General features: G+C 45.3%; 1 protein-coding gene across 1 annotated transcript in view; it reads right to left on the reverse strand.

Moving 5' to 3' along the window:
- Nucleotides 1-410: 410 nt before the first annotated feature.
- ABCC2 (ATP binding cassette subfamily C member 2) overlaps nucleotides 411-24,314 on the reverse strand; it is a 59,215-nt gene continuing 35,311 nt past the window's right edge. Inside the window, exons 18-32 of the mRNA XM_030802429.1 lie at nucleotides 22,878-23,045; nucleotides 22,566-22,746; nucleotides 18,576-18,702; nucleotides 18,158-18,293; nucleotides 17,179-17,398; nucleotides 16,878-17,032; nucleotides 14,470-14,625; nucleotides 12,695-12,894; nucleotides 10,193-10,319; nucleotides 8,373-8,474; nucleotides 7,808-7,951; nucleotides 6,492-6,650; nucleotides 5,156-5,322; nucleotides 1,424-1,618; nucleotides 411-718 (exon numbers count right to left, since the gene is read on the reverse strand). Of these exons, the coding sequence (XP_030658289.1) occupies nucleotides 589-718; nucleotides 1,424-1,618; nucleotides 5,156-5,322; nucleotides 6,492-6,650; nucleotides 7,808-7,951; nucleotides 8,373-8,474; nucleotides 10,193-10,319; nucleotides 12,695-12,894; nucleotides 14,470-14,625; nucleotides 16,878-17,032; nucleotides 17,179-17,398; nucleotides 18,158-18,293; nucleotides 18,576-18,702; nucleotides 22,566-22,746; nucleotides 22,878-23,045 (2,367 nt within the window). The 3' untranslated portion in view covers nucleotides 411-588. The remainder of the gene's footprint in view (nucleotides 719-1,423; nucleotides 1,619-5,155; nucleotides 5,323-6,491; nucleotides 6,651-7,807; nucleotides 7,952-8,372; nucleotides 8,475-10,192; nucleotides 10,320-12,694; nucleotides 12,895-14,469; nucleotides 14,626-16,877; nucleotides 17,033-17,178; nucleotides 17,399-18,157; nucleotides 18,294-18,575; nucleotides 18,703-22,565; nucleotides 22,747-22,877; nucleotides 23,046-24,314) is intronic.

Here is a 24,314-nt window from a genome sequence, read left to right on the forward strand (position 1 = left end):
ACATATGAGCCAGGAGATGTAGACCAGAATGTCCACAGCAGTACTGTTTATAATTTTGAAAAACCTGAGACTAATGCTAACGATCCCCAATATTAAAACTGATACATTGTGCTGTATTCATACAATGCCAGACTACAGAGCAGTGGAAAAAATAATGCACCTATTTGCATCACCATGAATCTCAGATATAATATTGAACAAAAGAATCAAGTCACAGAAGATGTATGCAATATGAGTCAGTCCATTTACATAAGTAAAAAAGGGTATACGTTGTTTAAAGATACATACAAAGGTGATAAAATGGAAATGAAAGGCAAAGGAATAATTGTCGTGAAATTCAGGACACTGGTTGTCCCTGGGAGGGGTGGGTAGCAAGGAAGCACGATCGAGGTAGACAATCGAGGAGTCTCTCAAGCACCTGGTGATATTTATTTTCTTAACCTGGGTAGTAGGTTCATGGGTGTTCACTTATCCTTTTTTAAAATGTACATTTTATACACACTTTTGTATGTATTCTGTATTTTATAAAAAACAAAATTAAATAAGAAATTATTCTTATAGTCCTTTTCTAACCTGTGGGGCCTTCTGCTAGAATTTTGTGCTGTTCATGTTCTCAATGCCAGCTTCCTTAGCCATAAAGTAAAAGGGTCCAGGGGTTTGTAGCAGTTCTTCGGGGCTGCCGTACTCTATAATCTTCCCGTTGTCTAGGACCATTACCCTGAAACAAGGAAGAAAGAAATAAAAGTCTTAGAAAGCAGCATCTCAAGTCTAGACATTTGTAAGAATAACCAGGACTAAGTTGTGGTATAGTCAGACAAGGCTACAAAGCAGTGAAAATCAATGAACCACAGCTACTCACATCAACATGGATGAATTCTGCAAATAACATTGAACAAAAGAATCAAGTAATAGAAGAATACAGGCAGTATGAGTCAATTTACAAGAGTTTTTAAAAGAAGTGCACATTGTTTAAGGATAGATTGGTTTACGAAGGATGCCTATCATCTCCAAACAGCTTTCTAAGATTACTGACTTTTGATTGTAATATGACACAGCTGGAAGGAATAGAAAGCTTCTAGCTGTTTTACAGAGCAGCAGCTGAGGCTCAGGACAGTTAGGAAGGTCTACGGTCAACATCTGCCTCTCACGGCTTGAGCTTCCACCTCCCCATACCCAGTTAATTGTTACAACACACAGTTTCCTATTTTACCCTCAAGATATGAATAGTTCCCTTAACCTTGTTCGTTTTCATTCGCTTGATGTAAAATTTTGGCCAGATTACTTGACATCTCTAAGTCTCAGTTTCTTCATCAGTAATATGGTGGTGGTTAAACCTTCTGCCGTCAGGTGTTTCCCGGCTGACACTGTTACTGTTGAGCAAGGGTTAAGCCATCCGTGTCCAGCCCTGTCCCCCTACACTCACTTGTCACTGTCCATGATGGTGTGCAGCCTGTGGGCGATGGTGATCACTGTGCAGTGGGCGAACTCGTTTTGGATGGTTGTCTGAATGAGGTTGTCTGTCTCTAGATCCACTGCAGCAGTGGCCTCATCCAGGACCAGGATCTTGGATTTCCGAAGCAGAGCCCTGCCCAGACACAGCAGCTGCCTCTGGCCTATGCTGCAGCCAATAGAAACAACCATGCGTTAGCTCCTAAAGACCAAGGAGAGACGCAGGGCAGGGGGACCATTTTCACGTTCCAGATCAGACTTTCAAAACCCCCCCTCCAAAATTCCCCTGGAATGTTTGGGCCTCTTCAACTAGCTGTACCTTGCTGCTGCGAGCATCGTTTTTCAAACTTTCCCAATTGAAGACCCACCCCAAGTACTTAATCAAAAAGTCATATTTCTGGGCCCTTGCTTTGCTCAAGCAGAGTGGGCAGGAGCCTAGGAACGTGCCTTTTTACCAAGCACCCCAGGCCATTTTTATGCTTAAACAAGTTTGGATAACAATGGCCCAGGGACAATGCTTTGTATTTGGTCGCCGTGATACCAACATTTCCAAAACAACGTGAATGTCACCAAGTTTACTTTAGCAGTATTTGACCTGAAACCATTAATATAGGGTGGAACAACACTAGAATGCCCCAGTGGCATTTCTTTGTGGCCTTAGCAAATCCATTTATTATTTTAATGTGTAATTCTAGTCTCAAGGCTAATTATTTGTTCAAGGCCTTCTGCCTTGATTAGAGATGAAGCTATCTAATGAACGTGATGTCTTGGTGTGAGATGCAATGTATGTGGAATTCAAATATGCTTGTAAAATGCAAATAGCTTTAATTTGCTAAAAGCCTGTAATGAAGGCTGGACCTCTTACTTACATAAAGAAGCTTTGGGAAATGATGTGAAGGAAATATTCAGGAATTTGCTAATTGCTCTTTCCTGCTGTGGCCATTAGGGAACATATTAAACAGGGGGTGGCCAAAGTTCTGTAATTCTCTGTAAGAAAATTTCCGCGGGAGATGAGAAGTCACCCAAGATGAACTTCCAGTTTTCCCTTATAATGTAAGATCAGAGACACTGAAAAACTATTTACTTAGCTTGTACCAAACTCCTGCCTGGCCCAAAGTGTAATGTATACTTTGGACTTTAACAGACTGTTGCTGAGGCACCACTTTGTCTTTCACCTGCTCTCTCCAAGCTGAACTTATCCATCATTCAACAGAGAAATGTAAGTTTTAGTCCCCCAGTCCAGGTTTGAAACTCAGGTCTGAAATCAAGGCATTGGTAATACCATTTAAGCATCTCTCAGTTTGGACAGGAGAAAGATGGCATGATTTTTGTTTTTACAAACCAGAAATGTCAAGGCCTCCCATTGCACCCTACCATACCGTCCCACATGTCCCCTCTGTAGCACAGACTGTACTGGCATTTACTGACAGAGGTCTGTCTTCATTATGCTGTAAGTGCTAGGAAGTCAGGGTTGTGTCTCTGTTTGCCTCTGTATTTTCAGTACGTGGCACATAGTCGGTGTTATTTTATATATATACATATATATATATATACACACACATATATATATACACATATATATATATATATATTTGTTTGTGTTTGGGGGGGAGATGGAGTTTCACTCTTGTCTCCCAGGCTGGAGTGCAATCTCAGCTCACCACAACCTCTGCCTCCCGGGTTCAAGCGATTCTCCTGCCTCAGCCTCCCGAGGGATTACTGCTGGGATTACAGGCCTGTGCCACCACGCCCGGCTAATTTTGTATGTTTAGTAGAGATGGGGGTGTCTCCATGTTGGTCAGGCTGGTCTCGAACTCCCGACCTCAGGTGATCCACCTGCCTTGGCCTCCCAAAGTGCTGGGATTACAGGCATGAGCCACTGCGCCCGGCAGGTGTTATTACATTTTTGCTGACTGAATGTTTGAACGATCTTTTACACTCGCCTAAAGACCTACTTGAGTCCTGCTAGTTGCTAGATCTGTTGTGGAGGAAAAGTAAACTGAGGATATTCTCTACCAGGGCTTGTTCCCTGGGGCTACACACTGAAATCACCTGGGTCCCCGATTCAGTTGGTCTGGGCTACAGTTTAGGCATTGGGAGCTTTAAAGCTTCCTGGGTGATTTTAGCTTGCAGCCTGGTTAATCACAACACTCTAGGCAGTGCTTCTCAAGTGTAATGTGCACACAAATCACCTGGGAATCTTGCTAAAATGCGGATTCTGATGAATAGGTTTACACCCTGAGATTCTGCATGTGTAACAAGCTCCCAGGTGAAGCCAGAGCGGCTGGTCCATGAATCAGTTACTGAGCCCTCCCTTCCTTCCTGAGCTTCAACTTGCAAATGCTCTATTCCCTGCCTACCACCACTGAGGTCCCTGGGGCAGGAGCAAGACCTGTCCATGAGCAGTGGGCTTTGGCTGAGGGCAGAACTTCAGTGTGTGGAAGGAAAAACAAAAATGTTACAGGAAAAATGCCAGGTCAACTTGTTAATGGACAGGCAAACATACAGTGAAGGCCAGAAGTGATCGGTCAACTATATAAAAATGTTTTGGAAAGGTAAAAATAACTGTGAAAGCCAAGAGAGTCTTTTGTTGATTTCAGGTGTTTCAACAGTGCCCAAGGATTTTACAGATGTCATGTTCCCTGTCATCCGCATGCTCTTTAGATCAGTGGTTCTTAAACTGGGGTGCCCTTAACAGCCTCGTGGGGATCCTTTAAAACTCCCCATGTCCAGTCTAGCCTCATACAATTAAATCAGACTCTAGGATTGGACCAGGCAGCCAGACTATTTTCATCCTGATTGTGCACAGCTGGGAGCCTCTGCTTTCTGTGGGATGTGTAAGCTCACACTGTGTAATGTCATATGAGGAGTACATTTAATTACAAAGGTTTTTTTTTCTTTTCTTTTTGAGATGGAGTCTCGCTCTGTCTCCCAGGCTGGAGGGCAGTGGTGTGATCTCGGCTCACTACAACCTCTGCGTCCCGGGTTCAAGCAATTCTCTGCCTCAGCCTCCTGAGTAGCTGAGATTACAGGCGCCTGCCACCACACCGTTAATTTTTTGTATTTTTAGTAGAGACGGGGTTTCACCATCTTGGCCAGGCTGGTCTTGAACTCCTGACCTTGTGATCCACTGGCCTCAGCCTCCCAAAGTGCTGGGATTACAGGCGTGAGCCAACTGCGCCCAGCCAATAACAAAGGTTTTCAAGAGTTGTTATTTATTTATTTATTTTTTAGATGGAGTCTTGCTCTGTCGCCCAGGCTGGAGTGCAGTGGTGCAATCTCGGCTCACTGCAACCTCCACCTCCTGGGTTTAAGCGATTCTCCTGCCTCAGCCTCCTGAGTAGCTTGGGACTACAGGTGCCCACAACCATGCTCGGCTACTTTTTCTATTTTTAGTGGAGACAGGGTTTCACCACGTTGACCAGGCTGGTCATGAACTCCTGGCCTCAGGTTATCTGCCTGCCTCAGCCTCCCAGTGTGCTGGGATTACAGGCATGAGCCACAGTGCTCGACCAGTTTTCGAGAGTTTTGAAGCACTTTCACATCTATTTTATCTTGTGAACTTTACAACAGGTTCATTTTACACTTTAGGAATCAGACCTGGATGAAAATTCAATGCCAGGCATCACCTAACACGAGAAACACGAGGAGTGGCCCCCTCACATCCTGTCACTGCCTGCAGGGGCAGCAGGCTATGGAACATTACCTCAGGTTGCCACCGGCCTCTGTCACTTCGTGGGATAACCCAAGTTGCAGGCTGGCCACGAAAGACTTGAGGTGAGCGAGCTCCAGGGCCTTCCAAATCTCCTCATCTGAGTAGTTGTTGAAAGGGTCGAGATTCATCCTCAGGCTTCCAGAGAACAGGATGGGGTCCTGCAAGTGAAAGGACAAGGGGGCTGTTGGGCACCATGCCAGAAAAGGACCTCGGAGTTCCTCAGGACTGGGAGATGGTGGATTCCTGAGGCAGGAAGCTGGTTTGTGGTTGAGCTTCCGCAAGGTTTTCCCTCCTAAGGCTCGGAGTGGCTACCAGCTAGGGGCTAGGCACCAGGTTAGGAGAAGTCCTCGGTTTATTTTTTGTTTTTGAGACCGAGTTTCACTCTGTTGCCCACACTGGAGTGCAGTGGCACGAACACCGCTCACTGCAGCCTTGACGTCCTTAGCTCAAGTGATCCTCCCACCTCAGCCTCCCGAGTAGCTGGGACCAGAGACACGCACCACCATGCCTGGCTGATTTTTTAAATTTTTTATAGAGTTGGGTTCTTGCCATGTTGCCTAGGCTGATCTTGAACTCCTGGGCTCCAGTAATTCACCTGCCTCGGCCTCCCAAACCCAAACTCGTGGTTTCAAGGTAGAGGGATCAGAGGAGGGTAGAGGAAAGAGTAGTACAGCTGCATGAGAAGAAGGTGTCACGCTTTTGAAGAGGCTGGAGAAAAGACTATCGAACTGAGCAAACACCAGACAGACCAAAACTACCCCCAGAGGAACTGGGCTGCAGTGGGCGGAGGAGGAAAGGTTCTCCTGAGGAGCCGCTGCGGGGAACGGAGAGGCCCCGCGGCAATCCTTATCTAGCAGGATCCAGAGAGGAGGCCGAGGGGAAATCTTTCTTGCTGATGCACGAAGCGTTCCGCTTGCTGGCAGAAACCTGCAGCAAATTCCCTCCTCTATCTTTTAACCATAGCAAATGGGGAGTATAAACCTTAATGGCTTCAAGCTTCAGCGGCAAAACTGCTAATGCTGATTGCAAGTCTTGCAAACCGTGATGGGCTATAGCAACGCTACATAATCATCTGCTGTACTTGACTTCTGTTGTGTTGCTGCCACCTAGTGGTCAGATACAGGCAGCCACAAATGCATATTACCAAACATTTCAAAACTTAAGTTCTGGAAACGACATGTCCATCCTAGGGAACTAGCTCAGGTATCCCGAGTAGACCGTGGAATTGACAGTGCTGACTGAATAGATATCAAGAAGAAGCTGCATATGTTTCCTGTAAAACAAGCTGCTCCCCACGGCATGTGCCCGAGTAAGTTCTAGAGCTCACCTGGGGGATGATGGTCAGCTTCTCTCGGAGGTCGTGGAGCCCAATGGAAGCAATATCTACTCCATCAATGATGATCTGACCACCGGCAGCCTCTAAGATTCTGAAGAGGCAGTTTGTGAGGGATGACTTTCCAGCTCCTGTCCTGCCCACCACACCAATCTGTGAATATAGTTCCCTTACACATTAGTTCCACAAATAATTCTTGGGGAAAAGTTATTTAGCCTGGGCATTCACAGTCACAGGAGGTAAGAGGCAGTGACTGGCTACTCCGTCTCTAAGATATTAAACTGATTTTGGTTTTGGTGAGGAAAAAAGTACCCAGATGTCAGAAAAAGATGTCAAAAATAATTGTTTGCTGAGAACTATAGTCACTGTTTGAAATGGACTCTCTTGGCAGCTGTTGTTATAATTATTATTGGAAATTATAGATAAAAACAAAATCCTTGTTTAGGCCAGGCGTGGTGGCTCATGCCTGTAATCCCAGCACTTTAGGAGGCCAAGGCAGGCAGATCACCTGAGGCCAGGAGTTCAAGACCAGCCTGGTCAATATGGCGAACCCCCGTCTCTACTAAAAATAAGAAAAAAAAATTAGCCAGACATGGTGGCATGCACCTGTAGTCCCGGCTACTTGGGAGTCTGAGTCAGAAAAATCACTTGAACCCGGGAAGCAGAGGTTGCAGTGAGCTAAGATTGTGCCACTGCACTCCAGCCTGGGTGACAGAGTGAGACTCCATCTCAAAATAAATAAATAAATAAAAATAAAGAAAAAAGAAAAATGCTTGTTTAGAAGTGAAGAAGGGAAAGATTAGGTCTGCCACCAGCTGAGAGCCAGACTTTGATCTGGACCTCAGCATCCTTGTTCATCAGACCCCAAGTCCTCGGAGAACAACGGCACCTAAGGAGGGTGCCTGACTTTGAAGACTGGGAGGAGAACTGGGCCCTTCTTCCTTCAGGGACAACCCTCCACACTGCTATTCTCAACAGTTCCTTCACCAGGCCTGGCCACCCCCTTGTTTCCTTCCTGACTTCCTCTCTGCACACTGTGGACCTTATAGGAAAGGGGCCCTGGTCAGCTGGCTAGGAGGCAGGGAGGAGCTGAGCAGAAGGCCCTGACAGCTGCGGTAAGTCTGTGTGGTCCCTGGCTGCTATGCTTACCTCTGATACTGTGTCCCTACACCTCCCCAGGGCAGAGGAAGTGCCCTGACCCTCTCCCTCCATCCAAATGATGAAGGCTTAGGGCCCAGCTGTTCTCCAGTCTGTCCAACTGTTGTTTGATTACAAGGCCTCCCATCCAGGCCTTCCTTCACTCCACCTACCTTCTCCATGCTACTGATGTCACAAGTGATCCCTCTGAGGACCAGATCCAGCTCAGGTCGGTACCGCACTTGGTAGTTGTTAAACTGGATCTTGCCTTTGCTGGGCCAATCTGGCGGAGGCCTCTTATCAGTTACCCAGGGTGCCTGGCAAGGAGACAAGATGAGAAGTAAGTTTTATAAGGTGGCAACTCAGCCAAACAGTCTGCCCAGGACTCGTGTCATAGAACAGGAGAAGGGTAGCAGTGTCCCAGCTACCTAATGGCCTCTGAATTTAATAGACTGAACTAGACTTGCACTTTTGGAAAGTTCCTACCTTATTCAGTTAAAGAAAAATATACCGCGAGCTTGTGCTGTAGATCTCCTCGGTATGTTCCAAGACCTGACATCCGCTAAAATATTTCCTATTCTAAATTTGAAGAAATTAGGTCCTTTGAGGTAGAGGAAAGGAAACTTTAGGGACCCATTATGGGCCCATGTGAAATATGGAGAAATTATAAAGATGCACTCTCGAAGGAGTTGCATGTTGTTTTTGCCTTGTTCCTGGATTTGTCCAGTTCCCCCTTACCTCATTTTCCACTTTTGTGTACTCAGTTATTCGCTCAACAGCCACAATGTTGGTCTCTATTTCTGATGTCATCCTCACCAGCCAGTTCAGGGTTTGTGTGATCTACAGAAAAACCAGAAGACTGAAAATCATCATAGGCACAGAAACCAACTCAACCACTCAAACCACAAGGACAATCCAGTGCCAACTTTGAACCCAGCACTGTGCTGGGCTCTACAAGGGAGTAAGGAGAAGTGTAAGAAAGACAATCCTTGCCTCCTTGGGGAAGGAATTAAGAGCAGTGCATTGAATGGCTGCAGAACAATTAGGTGCTCACGCGAAGGGCAACGTGAGTGTCTAGTGGTTTGGGACTAAAGCTGGAATTGGAGAGTCTGGCAATGGGTGGAGTGGGAGCAGAGCTGAGGCCTCCTGCCCGTATGCCTAGTGTTCTTTGTGGATCAGGGAAAGGCATGATCTAGGCCAGGGAATCTGTAGATTACTCAGATGCAAACTTCTCTCAGGAAAAGACCCAGGAGTTTGCATATGTGCACAGAGAGTTCTTGTTGAGCAAATGGTGGTTGTAGAAAGGGAGCCATAGAGAGCAGAGGACAGAATCATGGGGACTCAGAGTATCCATTTTGTGTAGATTGAAACATATGTAATTGCTGGTATTTGAGTCATTTTGTTTTGGTTCAATCTAATAGTTTCCTGACTATTTGCCTTGTCTGTCCTGGGCTAAAAAGCCTAGAAATAGGGGGATGAAAGGGCAGTGACACGAGGAACTAAGTGACTCTAGTGAATAACAAAGTCCTTTTAGGTGCCCTGGCAGGAACACATTGGGCCTTATTAACTTCTTTTTTTGTTTGTTTGTTTGTTTGTTTTTTTGAGATGGAATCTTGCTCTGTTGCCCAGGCTGGAGTGCAATGGTGCAATCTTGGCTCACTACAGCCTCTGCCTCCTGGGTTCACATGATTCTCCTGCCTCAGCCTCCCCAGTAGCTGGGATTACAGGCACTCGCCACTGCGCCTGGCTAATTTTTTGTATTTTTAGTAGAGACGGGGTTTCACCATGTTGGCCAGGCTGGTCTCAAACTCCTGACCTCAGGGATCCACCCGCCTCGGCCTCCCAAAGTGCTGGGATTACAGGTGTGAGCCACTGTGCTCCACCGGCCTTATTAACTTTTAATGAAGACAGCACTATTATATAAAGCCCACATATAACTATGCAAATCTCTTTGAACTAAAAAAATTAGTTCAAAAAGATGGTCAAATGACTCATTTATAACAAATATTGATTGAATAATTACGGTAGTGCCAGCCACTGTCTTAGGTGCTAGAAAAGAATCATGCCTGCCATGTATCCTCTAGTCATGCTGGGGATGCTGCAGTGAGACATATTCTATAGTTTTATCAGACACTATGTTCTTTATTAGAATTACCTCCAATTATTCTACGATCTAAGAAAAATAAACACAGGAGGAATTATTTGTTCAAAAAGCCTTTCTGATTGCTGCTACATTCTAGAGAAGAAAGTTATTTATTCTCTCACTGGAACCGAGCAAAGAGGCAGACAGGGAATAATTAGATTGAAACATATGAAATTGCCTTCTCAAGCCTTAAGGTCAATATTTATGTCCAGTTTTCTAGATGGAATTCATGTCTACTTAGAAAGAGTAAGGAACGTGTCCATGGGTAAAAGATGGAGCCAGGGTTTGAACCTCAGTCTCCTTTAGTCCCTCTGGGTTTAAGAAGGAATCAAGAGCACAGACTCCACAGTATACATCGGGCTTAATCTAAGAATAAGCGCACTAACGAAACCAAACTCCCAACCTTCAAACTCACATTGAGTGCATTGGACAGAACAAAGCCAACAGTGTCCCCACTTAGGGTATCTCTGTAAATAACCATCATCAAGGCTGAAAAGAAGACAATCAGGTTCCCAACCAGCTCCAGGCGAATTGCAAGCCACCTGTGGGGCAACAGAACCAGAGAGTGGGTGTCACTGATCATGTCCTCATCTTAACCAGCAACCTTGGCGTTCACAGAACACTCTCAGAGGGTTTGACTTGATCGGGCCGCACTCTTAGGCAATGCCTCAATTTGACTTAGAAACACCATGTATTCCTAAAAGCCTATTGATGTATTTTTTAAGAAAATAAATTGCATTTTAAAGATCCTAGAGGTCTTTGCTGAACTAAGGGAATCCTACAGTGTGCAATGTCTACCAAACTCGCCAAATCATAAGAATCACCTAGGGCAACTGTTAATATACAATGTTACAAATTCATGTGGAAAATTCCTGGGCCCTTTCCTTTAAGATTCTGATTTCAGGGGGCCTGGGATGGGATTCAAGAATCTGCATTTTGGGGGCGGTGGTCACGCTTGTATAGCATTTGGGAGGCAGGGGCGGATCACGAGGTCAGGAGATCAGACAGGTGAACCATCTCTACTAAAATACAAAAATAGCCAGGCGTGGTGGGGGCACTGTAGTCCAGCTCGGAGGGCTGAGGGGAGATGGGTGACCGGGAGGCGGAGCTTGCAGTGAGCGAGATCGGCCACTGCACTCCAGCTGGGTGACAGAGCGAGACTCCGTCTCAAAAAAAAAAAAAGAATCTGCATTTTGTTTTTGTTTTTGTTTTATGAGACAAGGTCTTGCTCTGTCACCAAGGCTAGAGTGCAGTAGCGTGATCATGGCTCACTGCAGCCTCGACCTCCTGGGCTCAAGCCATCCTCCCACCTCACCCTCCCAAGTAGCTGGAAATATGGGTGCACACCACTACACCCAGCTAATTTTTTTTGTATTTTTTGTAGAGCCAGGATTTCATCATGTTGCCCAAGCTGGTCTTGAACTCCTGGGCTCTCGTGCTCTGCTTGTCTCAGTCTCCCAAAGTGCTGGAATTACAGGCACGAGCCATTGCTCCTGGCCAAAAATCTGCATTTTAAATGAACACTCCAAATGACTTCTTTTGATCAGGCTGGGGAAGCAATGCCATAGTGAATCCATGTGTAAGATTAAAAAGTAAGCACCATAGGAAGGGTCAACGTGCCCTGTTTGATTTCAGTATTTGTAAAAGGGGAAGAAGAAGCTGAGGGTGAAAGGAAGTTAGGTGTGAGTTGGCCACAGGGAGATATACTGGGGTTTCATAGAGAACTGAAGAGTACATGTGTATAGACACAGTTTATAAAAATGGACTTTCCCAGGCCGGGCGTGGTGGCTCACGCCTGTAATCCCAGCACTGTGGCAGGCCAAGGCGGGCAGATCACCTGAGTTCAGGAGTTCAAGACCAGCCTGACCAACATGGAGAAACCCCATCTCTACTAAAAATAAAAAAATTTAGCTGGGCGTGGTGGTGCATGCCTGTAATCCCAGCTACTTGGGAGGCTGAGGCAGGAGAATTGCTTGAACACAGGAGGCAGATGTTGTGGTGAGCTGAGATTGCACCATTGCACTCCAGCCTGGGCAACAAGAGGGAAACTCCATCAAAAAAAAAAAAAAAAGGACTTTCTCAAAGAAAATGTATTTAAATGTCTGCACCAATAATTCCAGCATGTGTATGAATAAATATGATATATCCTTTACAGTGAAGGTCTAATAAGATTTACTTATATGCTTTTTCCTTCTTGGAAAGTCTCTAAGAAATAAAATATCTTTACAATCAAACTCCTGACCTGTCCACATTCCAAATAATACTGAGCATCTTTAGCGCCTCAAGACACTTTGGAAGCCACTCAAGAATTTTTCTTCCTAAAAAAGATCTTCCTCTTTCCAGGACATACTGCTTGCCAGGGCTTAAGACACTGGAGAATAATGCTCACTCTGTTCACAGGATGGAAGCTTCCCTTTCTGTCATCAATGGTCTTACCTAAAAATTCCCAACTCTCCTCTCTCCAACCTCCACTGCTTTCACTACCCAGAAAGAGTGTCATGACTATGGAGAATCTCACATCCATTTTCAGAAAAGTAAACAGAGGATGTTCAGTTCGCCCAGCACTTGTTTGGTACTGGGTTACAAAATGCTCACAAACGTCATTTGACTTCCACCATGAGACAGGTGGAACCCTGTGAGATAGGGTGTGCTCTGGCCATTACAAAAACAAAGAAATGGAGATTTTCCTTAGAGAAGTCAAGGCAATTCACCCAGCTTGGTAAACAGCAGAGCTGGAATGGGGACCCAGTCTCTGACTCCCAAGCTCATGCTTTCTTCTCTCCACTTACATAGCATGACAGTGTGTGTGGCCAGAGTGAATTTCACACCACTAGCCACGCCTGCCCTCCCACAGCTAATGTCAAACATATAGCACCCCAAAGCACACACATGGGTAAATACCCAGGGGAAGCCTCACCTGTTGGAGGTGATCCAGGAAAAGACACATTTCTGGTTGGTGTCAATCCTCACCTCATTGTGTTTCAGAAATCGCTGCTGGTGCTCAAAGGCACGGATAACCGGCAAACCTGATACGGTCTCACTGAAGTGAGAGTAGATTGGGGACCTGGTGACAGAGTCCAGACGCCTCAGCTGGCGGGAGGTAGACACATAAAACATCTGGACACAAAAAGTAGAGAATCAGCCAGTCCCGCAGTCATGAGGCATCCACCATCTTCCCCCTTTCTGGCCACAACCCACCATTCCCCTTGATGACCACAGCTTACTTCTGAACAAGACAAAAGCCGGCAGTGCCATGTCTGGGAGCAGAATGATGAGAGAGGCTCTGAGGAGGAGACCAATGAGAAGACTGGGGTTGGTGGGGAACAGAGTGGGGTGAACGTGAGGAGACGACACCACAGCCTCAGAGCTTTGAGTCTCCAAACCTCCTGAGGAGTTTCGTCAGACTAACCCATATCCCCCTGATCTATGGCTATCGTCCATGTGACAGTTTCTGTACTCATTAGAGAAAAGGTCCCCAAAAGGATTTTGTAAAGGCAGCGGGGCCCATGGGGTGTGTAAAGTGGGGATGGGCAGGAAATGGCCAGAAAAAGGCATGCCTAGGTTTGGGTAAAAATGGAAGAATCTGTTCAGTTAAGTGACCAAAACTGTGCCTCGGTGGTGTGTGAAGGTACAGAGAATTCTGGAGGTATGCAGAGTGCTGAGGGGGTAAGAACTGGAATAGGGTAGAATCCAGTTCAGGAAGAACCCTGTGGCCTGAGGGCAAGGGGGAGTGGAATGGGTCCGTGCTGCTACTAGATTCTGTGAGGATTTGTTGAAACCTGGGAAGAGTGGGGCGTTGGAGAGTCGGGATGCAAAATGTTATTCATGGACGTACAGGTGTTCCCTCCAATAACCCTGCTTCTTGTTTGTTGGTTTGTTATTAATAGTTAAAAGGCCGCTATGGTGGCAATGTGCCTGAGGAACTGTACATGGACACAGGGGCGAGCCGCCAATCACAGGCCACAAGGGCCACGAGCCCCTGACCACAGTGTCTTCAGAATTGTTTCCCCAGGCAAACAATTCACCACAAAAGCAGCTGGTGGAACCAGAGTTCCTCCACAGCCTCCCCTTCCCTCATCCATTTTATTGTGGGAATAGGGTTCCTTCCACTCGTTTCAGTTTCCCTCTTTCGTTTCAGTTTCCCTCTTTCGCTTTCAAGCTGCACACTCCCTCGAAGAATATACTGGAATTGAGCCTAAACTACCCACAGACACCCCAGTGAAACTAGAACTTTGCCGAAGTAAAAAGATAGACCCAGCTGCTGCTGAGAGACATCTCCGAGCAGCTATGCCTGTCCAAAGTCAACCAAGGAAGCACCATATCATGGCTCTTCTGGAACCGACCTAATCGTCATGGGGGTTCTTATGGAGCTGCAAGACTGTGTCCAGAGCCAATCTCAAAGTAGTCTTGGATCCAAACGTAAATCTGTCCCATCTAAGCTTCCAGGGAGTGAAGGGTGGGCAGCAGTTAGGGTGACATTTGCCATGAATGGTGCACCCATTGATGCTCTCACTTCAGCTTCAGAGAGTGGCCTGTGGGCTCCTGGGTATGTCAACGTATAACTAAATGGCAAAGATGCTGAGGGGAGGAATGAGTGACCAGCAATGAATCAGAGAGAAGATTCTCAGGAAAGAGGCTGGGTTTTTATAGATAGAGAGGAAGGAAGGATGACTTAGCCATTTCCAAACCTACCTGAACAGATACATAAATAATGCCAAGAGGAATGACGATGACAGTGAAGACAGGAGTGGCCATGCAGATCATGACAAGGGTGCTGATTATCCCCAGGAAGCATGTAATCCAGCTGCGCAAGGACTGAGGCAGGGTGTCATCCACTGTGGAAATATCCTAGGAAAATGATTAGGAGAGATACACCATCACTGAGGTCTTCCTAAGATAGTTTACATCTTCCTAGTTCTAGCAAGGAATCTGTTGGATTCTGTGTGTTCCCAGTACTCCTTCATGTAATCATTTCATTGTGTTCATTTGCAACAGGCTGCATTGCTCGCCCCAATAACCAGTTTCGTTTCCATAATTTCTTCATTTAGGCCTGGCGCGGTGGTCACACCTGTAAATCCCAGCACTTTGCAAGGCCAAGGCGGGTGGATCACCTGAGATTGGGAGTTCAAGACCGGCCTGAAAAACATGGCGAAATCCCATCTCTACTAAAAATACTCAAGAAGTTGCTTCCTCTGCCAAGCATAGAGGACTAAGGGGAAGGGAGCTGGGGTTGAACGTGAGCCTGCCTGGACAGTGTTCTAACCAAGGAACCCAGTGGGAACAGATGTGTCTTAATGCCATGTTGCCTTCGTGTCATGTGAAATAAATGAACAAATGAGAAAATGAATGAACGGATGGATGGTTTGGAGAACACTCAAGAAGCTTGGTTTATATTTTGGGTTGCCCTTGCCTAAATTTCTGAGGATTATATTGATTCTATGATTGGTAATATGTGAGTACCAAAGTGAGTTTAAGTTATCTCTGGAATTTCTCAAACTGGATCAGGGATAATGGTCTTCCAGGAAAGCTCTGAATCATGGATGACTCCTGAGTCTAACCTACCTTTCCCAAAGTCCTATCAGAATGCAAATAACTATACCCACAGTTGGCAGATAAAAGAAATCCCTGCCAATTATCAGTTCTATGCAGATTACTTTTGATCCTTACCTGGCACAGTCTCCATCTTTCCTTCCTCCACTCCATCTCCTCTTAACTCAGCCATTGATCCCAGAGGCCCCTTGATCAAACTCCCCTTAATAGGTCTGAGCCACCTCCCCAACAAAACATACTATATAATTAATGACAGTTTCCTTTTTCATGCAAAAGCAGTCTTCAAACTATGACTGTTGCCTAAGTAACTTACAGAAAACCTCTGTGTTCTCTTTCCCAGAAGATTATATATATTACAACATGGGAAAAACTGTGATTTTTGCAAAATTACTATGAGAAATTTCTCACCCAAAATTGAGTGTTCTTTTAGGTTCTAGCAAAGGGCAGAAAGGCCATTGAAGTTGTCTCTAGTGACATCATGCCCACTGTTTCTGCCCCAGAGGAAGATGACACAGGGGGACCCAGTTAACGGCCCACTTTTGAAGCGGTTACTGTGTCCCCAGAACCTGGCTGTGGACTGTGAGCTATACTTTCTATGTCTTCCCCAGGACCAACAAACAAGAGTCCAGAGCTGCTCCATAAGCAGAGGGCTAAAAACTGTGCTGGTGATAGTTACTTATCATTCAGAATTGCCTGATCTCTGCCTCTGTTCCTGAATTCCCATCTCAGATACACTAAAAAATCAATGAGTTGGGTCTGGCCCATGGAAGAGAGACATCTATGATCTTCACATTCATTGAGTGCCCCAGTGCCTAGTACAGTAGTTGGCTCATAGAAAGTGCTCAATAAAGGTTGTTGAATGAATGAGTGAATGAATGCCAAGGGTTCCAGGATCTGTGGTAGATGGAAACAATATTTGAGAACTTCTTAAAATCACTGATGGCTCTATTCCATAGTCCAGACCAAATTTACTCATTCTTAAAGCATTCAAGATAGAAGTTTCAGGAATGGAGGCAGAGGCCAAGCAAAGGGTTAACCTACTATCTCTTGTATTTCCTGTCCCAGGCAGTGACAGTGCTTTTATTTATGTTCCTTCCTCTGCAGAATAATCCTTCTCACCCTGCTCTACTGCCATCCCTGCCCCCCACCCTTGCCATCTCCCTGACTTGCTTCTATGACTTAAGTTTCACCTTTTCTGACATTTCCCACCTTTATCACTCAGGCTGGGCTAGTGCCTTTTTTTCCTTTGCACTCCCAGACCACCTTTCTACACACTGCTCTTACTGGTTTTACTATATTCTACTATAATCCTTCACTTCCTTGGTTGTCTTCTTCACTAGATGCTGAGCTACTTGAAGGGTCAGAGATGTTCATCCCTCAATCTCCAGGATTCTTGGGAGCTCACAGCAGGTACTCAAGAAACACTTGCATGTTGAGTGACAAAAGAACTGGAACTGAACAGTATTGTCTAGGGGGATACAATAATTCCTCCCTGTCAGAAAGATCCTCAGTATATAAACATACCACGTGGCAGTTCTTGAGATACTTACACCGGCAAACCTGTTCACAATCCGGCCTGTGGGTGTTGTGTCAAAAAATCTCATGGGTGCTCGAAGGATATTGTTCAGCAGTTGCTTGTGCAAGATATTTGATGCATGGACGAAACCAAAGGCACTCCAGAAATGTGCTATGAACACAAATATACCTAGAGATGGAAGCAGTTTTGTCAGCACCATGCACAGGAATCCCTGAAGACTTGTGCCCAGGACATAATGGCAAATGCATTCCTGAGTCCAGGAAAAGTACAGGGTCCAGACAGATTCTGTAAGATGTCATAGCCATCAGACATACCTTGGGCTAATCCCAGAGCTCCATAGACTCCAACTCTCATGTCCCTCTGAGATGCTGGATAGTTGGTGCTATTGAAGATTTTAGAGTCACTGGTCCAAGCACTGAGCCAGAGGTTGGATCCAACAAAAGCCACAGAATTCATCACAAACGCAAGGATGATGAAGAATATCGAAAACAATCCTATTGCTTGTAGGTACTCCAGGTAAATGGAGAACTTCACCTGGAAAGTCCCCACCTCAATATTAGTAGAACTCCCTAATGGCTTTTGATAAAGAATCACTTAGAATGCCAAACACAAGGAGAAGTGGAGTCCCCTGGGAGCATGGGTAGCAGGTAGCAAAATTTGGTAGTCTGTGGTCACCATTTCTGCACTGTGCCAGGAAGGATAATAGAACAATGCTGAAATACAATGCAGGGTAAATAATCATCAAAGCCAAAGGCATTTAAGAGCAGAAGATATGAAAACAGATTGGAACAAGCCAGACATGGTAGCATGCCCTTGTAGTCCTAGCTACTCAGAAGGCTGGCATGGAAGGATCTCTTGAGCCCTGAGGTTTTAGTCCAGCCTGGGCAACATAGTGAGACCCTGTCTCTAAAATAAACACACAAACAAAAAATCAGAGTGGAACAGATGATGGGGTTCTACTACCGACCTTGAAATTTGTGGTTAAATTTCATTAATTTGAATTATGTGCTCTAGGTCTGAGTTTTCCTGTTCCTCCACACATCAGAATGGAGTCAAACACTCATGAAGTGTAGGATGAGGACATTCACAGGAAACATAGCATTCTTTATGGAAATATGACTTGGTAGAAAGCCCACAGCCTCTGCTAACAGGTTAATAATGAGTCTGAAGATTTGCAAAGAACAGAGGACATATTGCTTCTGTAAGTGTGCATTCAATTTTCACTGAACGTTAAAAATTTTGAGTTCTAAACCTTACAACACCTCAAATGCTACTTTTTTATGTGGTGTTCACCTTTCCAGTTTCTATGAATTCCTTCTTAATTAGTTTTTGTCCTTTCACTAGTTCTTCGTCTTCCTTCAGGCTATTCACATTCCGAGTTTTCAAGGAGTTTTTCAGGGACTTCAGATGCCTGCCATTGGACCTAGAACTGAGAGAGGGAAGCTTCCCTGAGCATTCAGGCGATTCCCAAGGGTCTTCTTGCAAGCAGATGTCACAGTCACTCAGCTGGCATCAAAGCGCATTTCAGGGCAGATGACCAGGGGAAACTGACACAACCTGGATCTTTCCCCATCCCCGCAACAAAGAAACAAAGGAAGAGCTTGGAGTGTCCATGGTGTTAACCCTCACAGGAAAAGCCCAGGAAGAAAAAGAAAAAGATCAAGTGGAAATATGGAGCTGACGAGGGCTGCCAGCTGAACAGATGGCCAACCTGCGGCTAAGCGTTCGACGAAAGCTGTTCTCTCTTCTCATGGTTATGGAGGCTGCATCTTCGGGGATCTCTTCCACACTGGATATCAGCCCATAGTCATCGTCTTCTTCTTCACTGCCATCATGGACTAGGGAGACACACTAGAGGTTAGGGAAAGAGCTGCATAGATCCCTGTCAGTCCTATGAACAAGGAGAGAGAAGCCTCCTCTGATCTTGCTGGTTTCAGCAAGGGATCCCAGATGTACGTACGGGATGGCATACTTTACTCCATAAGTACTCCATAAATAGTTATTAGTACATCTTATTATTAAGAAATATCAGGATAAAGAAGAGATGAATTAATATTCCACTGGAAGAGAAAATGGTCAAAATGGAGAAGAAAATTCCTAGAAATGCCCAGGTTCCTTTGGAGGAGGAAAGAGCTTTTAAGGATTATGGTAGACAAATAGAAGAGTCACATTCTCAGAATTGACTAAAGAAGTGATTGTAAATTGAAAATGCTCATCTTGGCCGGGCGTGGTGGCTCACACCTGTAATCCCAGCCCTTTGGGAGGCCAAGGTGGGAGGATCACTTCAGCCCAGGAGTTTGAGACCACCTTGGGCAACATAGGCAAACTCTATGTCTACAAAAATTTAAAAATTAGCAGGGTGTGGTGGTGCACTCCTGTGGTCCCAGCTACTTGGGAGGCTGAGGTGGGAGGATCACTTGAACACAGGAGGTTGAAGGTGAGCCATGATTGTGCCAATGTACTCCAGCCTGGGCAACAGAGTGAGACTCTCTCAAAAAAGAAAAAAAAAATGCTCATCTTGAAATTCAAATAATTTAACAAACTTATATTAATTTAAATCACTTAAAAGACATACCATGAAAATAAAATAAAATATAAGACACAGTGTGGGCATCAGTGGGGATGGTAGAATAGGAACCCCCAGATATCTACTCCTCCATAAAAGCAATGAGAATAATGACCAAAAAAATGGTCAAAGTCAACTTTTTCAGAGGTCTGAAATTAACCAAAGGCTTGCAACAATCCCAGAAGCATTTGTGTTTTTGAAGAGCTGAAACTTAGTAAGAACAATAAGTTTTGTGGCAGTTTAACTTACCCTATTTCTGTCCCCCCTCTCCTTGGCTGCTATAGCCTAGAAAACTAACAGCCATACAATCATAGTAGCCATGAAAACCAGCAGCCTAGCAGCCAGTGGAGGGGGCAGAGTGAGTTCAGAATGCTCCCAAAAGCCCCATCCCTGGAGAACTGACATTATCTCACCTATCTGGAATTCTCTGAAAACCCCCATTTATAGGGCCTATTTGACCTAACACTGAGCTAGCTCAAAAAACCAGCAGCAATTATTTAACATCACGGCAGCTGCCTGAGGTGGTGATAACACTTGGGGCAAATAAGAAGCTGACCAAAAACTTAAAAGGAAAAGCTGAGGAATAAGATGCTCACAGGGGCTTTGATCTCTCTGATATATTTATTCCCAGCAATCTAGAATACCATGTACACATGCAGAGCTGTGCAGATGTCCAGGAAAGATGGAAGAGGGCGCTAATCTTTCACTTCCGGCTGACCATGTGGCTCTGTATAAGCAGGAAGTGAGGGCCAAGGCAGAGATGTAAATTGCTGGAGTGCTGAAGACATGCTCCCCACCACCCACAACACACACGCAGCCTCTCAGCAAAGGCTGAGACTCTTATTGTTTCCAAGCATTTAAGGAAGTGTCTGTCTAATCACTAGCTGACCTCTAAGCCAACCAAACAGACTTCAGTGGTCACACATGACAATGACAAAGAATACAGACTTAACAGAATTAGTTCAGGAAATGAAACAAAGAAATAGGAAGAACAACCACAACAAACAGCAACAACAAACATCGCCAAACCACTGGAAACTAGGCGAGAGGCCTTGAACAGATTATTGACTAACACCTTAAGAAAGAACTAATCCTGCTGACACCCTTCTAGCCTCCAGAAATGTGTGGCCATTCAGTTTGTGATGTGTTGTTAAGGCAGCTAATTAGGAAACTCATACACAGAACCAATCTCAGTGCAGCTCACCTTGCCCTCCTGCCCTTCTCTTCATTCCACCAAGTCCCAGATCCTAGGGCCAACACAGCAGCATCCTAGGCTCTGGAGCTTACAAAACTGCTCAGAAATGTTCTTTCAGTGTTCACCAGAAAAAGGGCTTACGGGGATGTTTTGCAAACTGTTCTTTGTACATTAAAGACAGGATTCTTCAAAGGAGAAGGGGTTTATAACAGAATCCAGAAACTCAGATCCAGGCTAATCAGAAAAAAATGTTTACCATTAGCATGGGAAAACTGCCCAATTTTCTTACGGTAACCATGGTGATGTGGTTGACTGAGCAATAACTCAGGGAACTCTAGCATTAGACACTGTTCTTTCCTTGGCAACTTCACTCTCCATTCCAGGCAGGTGCTTTTTGCTTTCTCCACGCTACTACCCGGAGCACATAAAGGCTGATGCAAAGCTTTCAGTCGCCCCTTTCTGCTGGTCCCTGATACTCCTGCCCCACTCTCCTGACCTGGCTCCCAATTCCTGTCACCTACACCATACTGTTCTTTGTTCCCGCCTTCTCCTTCCAAAGCTTACAGACTTCCTGATTTAGATCTTTCTTCTGTCTTTTTTGAGCAGAGATGGGGTTTCACTATATAGCCCAGGGTGGTCTCAAACTCCTGGGCTCGAGTGATCCTTCTGCCTTGGCCTCCAAAGGGCTGGGATTACAGGTGTGAACCACCACATCCAGCCCTGGCTTAGATTTTTCTTTCAAACTCTTGGGCTTCTCAGGGTGGTTTTCTTGTTGTTGTTGTGTTTTGTGTGTGTGTGTGTGTGTGTGTGTGTGAGAGACAGAGATGGAGTTTCACTCTTGTTGCCCAGGCTGGAGTGCAATGGCACGATCTCAGCTCACCGCAACCTGTGCCTCCTGGGTTCAAGCAATTCTCCTGCCTCAGCCTCCCAAGTAGCTGGGATTATAGGCATGTGCCACCATGCCCAGCTAATTTTGTATTTTTAGTAGAGATGGGGTTTCTCCATGTTGGTCAGGCTGGTCTCGAACTCCTGACCTCAGGTGATCCACCCGCCTCAGCCTCCCAAAGTGCTGGGATTACAGGTGTGGGCCACCGTGCCTGGCCTTCCCAGGGTGGTTTTAAACCATCACTTGTCCTCACCTCATGGTCAGAACATGCTGTCACTTGTAGGCTGTGTAGCTACTTCCTCATCTGACTGATTTCTGGAATGCCTCTACAGCCTTCTGCCCTGGCTTTCTCGGACCTGAACTCCTGCTGGTGACAACCACCTGAGGGTGATAACCAGACCAACGCACAGGACTGCTGTTGGCAGGTCCTTGGGAAGGGTCACAGTAAGCAGAGCTCCACTGCTGACTGGGGCTAACTGGTGAACCCAATGGTGGTGATATTAGAGGCTGTTGCTATGGTATACTCTGAGACTATGCAACTGTCATAATTTTTTTCTGGTTCAAACACCCAGTGGTTTTGGTATATTAATCAAAATCCCTTTGTTAGGATTTACCAAGGATTTAGCAGTACACTAATAGTGCCAGCCCATGAAGCTGTCGAGGAAGTGGTTTTAATGGATTTGGGGTAGATGGGGTGACATGTGTGACTAAAGTCAATAGGAACATGGCATCCCTAAAAGAGGGACCATTGTGCCACTGGTGTTTCTTCCACAAGGGTTACTCACTCAGACTTTCAGTTGTACCCTTCTAAAGAGTGTCCTTTGATTGCATGTCAGACATCAGATGAGCAGGATAAGCTACCACTTTGCCCAGGCATAGAGTTTCAATTTCTATGTTTCCCTAAAGAGACTCCGAACCCAGAAAGCAGAGTTTGAATCTCTGGGTAGTTTGCTTCCAAATCTAGTTCTGATACTGAACATTTCAGGAAGTAGATACTGGTTTACCATTCCCCCCATGGCCCAAGTTCTATCTTGTCCCAATCCTTCTTACATACCTGTGGCTTCCTCTTCAGGGCCTGTATGTCTTAGAAATGTCTTCAGATTCTTAGCAAACTCTCCTTTTTTGGCCAGGAGAGCATTGTAGGATCCTTTCTCTACAATTGTGCCATTCCCCAGAACTACAATCTCATCCACTTGAGGAAGAAAGTGCATGCTATGTGTAACCAAGAGTCGAGTCTATAAAAATAGTATGAAGTTGTGTTGATTACCATATGTCCACCATCTTCCCGGTCTTACTTGCCAGACGTGTCCTCCCCTCTCCCTCCCAACCCACCTTTATCTCTTCATCATGTTCAATGATTTCTCACCTTGCCTTTCAACAGGCCATTGGGGCCCAAGACCTTATTAAAAATATGTTTTCCTACATGAGCATCCACCGCAGACAAGGGGTCATCTAGAAGATAGATGTCTAAATTTTGGTAGGTAGCTCTGGCCAGGCTGATCCGCTGCTTCTGACCCCCACTGAGATTTATACCCTGAAGAAGAAAATAATTTGTATTAAGCACTACTCTCTAGACCCACCTTCACAGAATCTAATAGGGAGGGGTAAAAGGAGGAAATTTTTCTCAATAAGGTGTCAAGGGGTTAAAAATCTTACAAGTTCCTTTATACAAATAAAGAACTGATTCAAATGAATAACTTTAGCCCTAATAATTAAAGATATGGCCAACTTACCACTTTTTATCAGATAATTTACTTATTTAATAGTTTTGTTGCTTGTCACCCTGTGAGAATGTAGAGCAGAGCCTTTTTCTTTTTTTTTTTTTTTTGAGACGGAGTCTCGCTCTGTTGCCCAGGCTGGAGTGCAGTGGCACCATCTCCGCTCACTGCAAGCTCCGCCTCCCAGGTTCACGCCATTCTCCTGCCGCAGCCTCCCTAGTAGCTGGGACTACAGGCGCCCGCCACCGCGCCCGACTAATTTTTTGTATTTTTAGTAGAGACGGGGTTTCACCATGCTAGCCAGGATGGTCTCGATCTGCTGACCTCGTGATCCACCTGCCTCGGCCTCCGAAAGTGCTGGGATTACAGGCGTAAGCCACCGCGCCCAGCCAGAGCAGAGGTTTTTTCTATTTTGTTCATGGATTTAACCCCAGAATTTAAAACACTGTTTGGCACATAGTAGGTGCTCAATAAGTGTATGCTAATTAATGAACAAAATTACCTAGAGCTGTATCTTCATTAATCTTCTAACATCTCAAGATTTTTGTTCCTCAAGATTGCTATATTTATTTCTAGTAATGAGGAGGGAGGATGAAAACATCCTAAATATGCAGGGTCTTTATTTAGAGGTTTCAAAATAAATTATGCTAGATCTATATAATAAATACTACACAGTCATTAAAAATCTTTTTTTTTTTTTTTGAGATGGAGTCTTGCTCCATCTCCTAGGCTGGAGTGCAGTGGCGCAATCTCCCTGGTTCAAGCAATTCTCCTGTTTCAGCCTCCTGAATAGCTGGGACTATAGGTGCCTGCTACCACGCCCGGCTAATTTTTGTATTTTTAGTAGAGATGGGGTTTCACTTTGTTGGTCAGCTGGTCTTGAACTCCTGACCTCAGGTGATCCACCCGCCTCGGCCTCCCAAAGTGCTAGGATTACAGGCATGAGCCACTGCGCCCAGCCCTAAAAGTCTATTTTTAGGAAAGGCCTTTAATAACATCAGAAGATAAGTCACAATAAACATCTAAGTGTTCAAAGCAGATTAGTAGAATCTTCCTCTGGCCTCGCTGATACAGAAGTAGAATCA

Source organism: Nomascus leucogenys, chromosome 3 (genome assembly GCF_006542625.1).
Source record: "Nomascus leucogenys isolate Asia chromosome 3, Asia_NLE_v1, whole genome shotgun sequence".
Classification (NCBI taxonomy): domain Eukaryota; kingdom Metazoa; phylum Chordata; class Mammalia; order Primates; family Hylobatidae; genus Nomascus; species Nomascus leucogenys.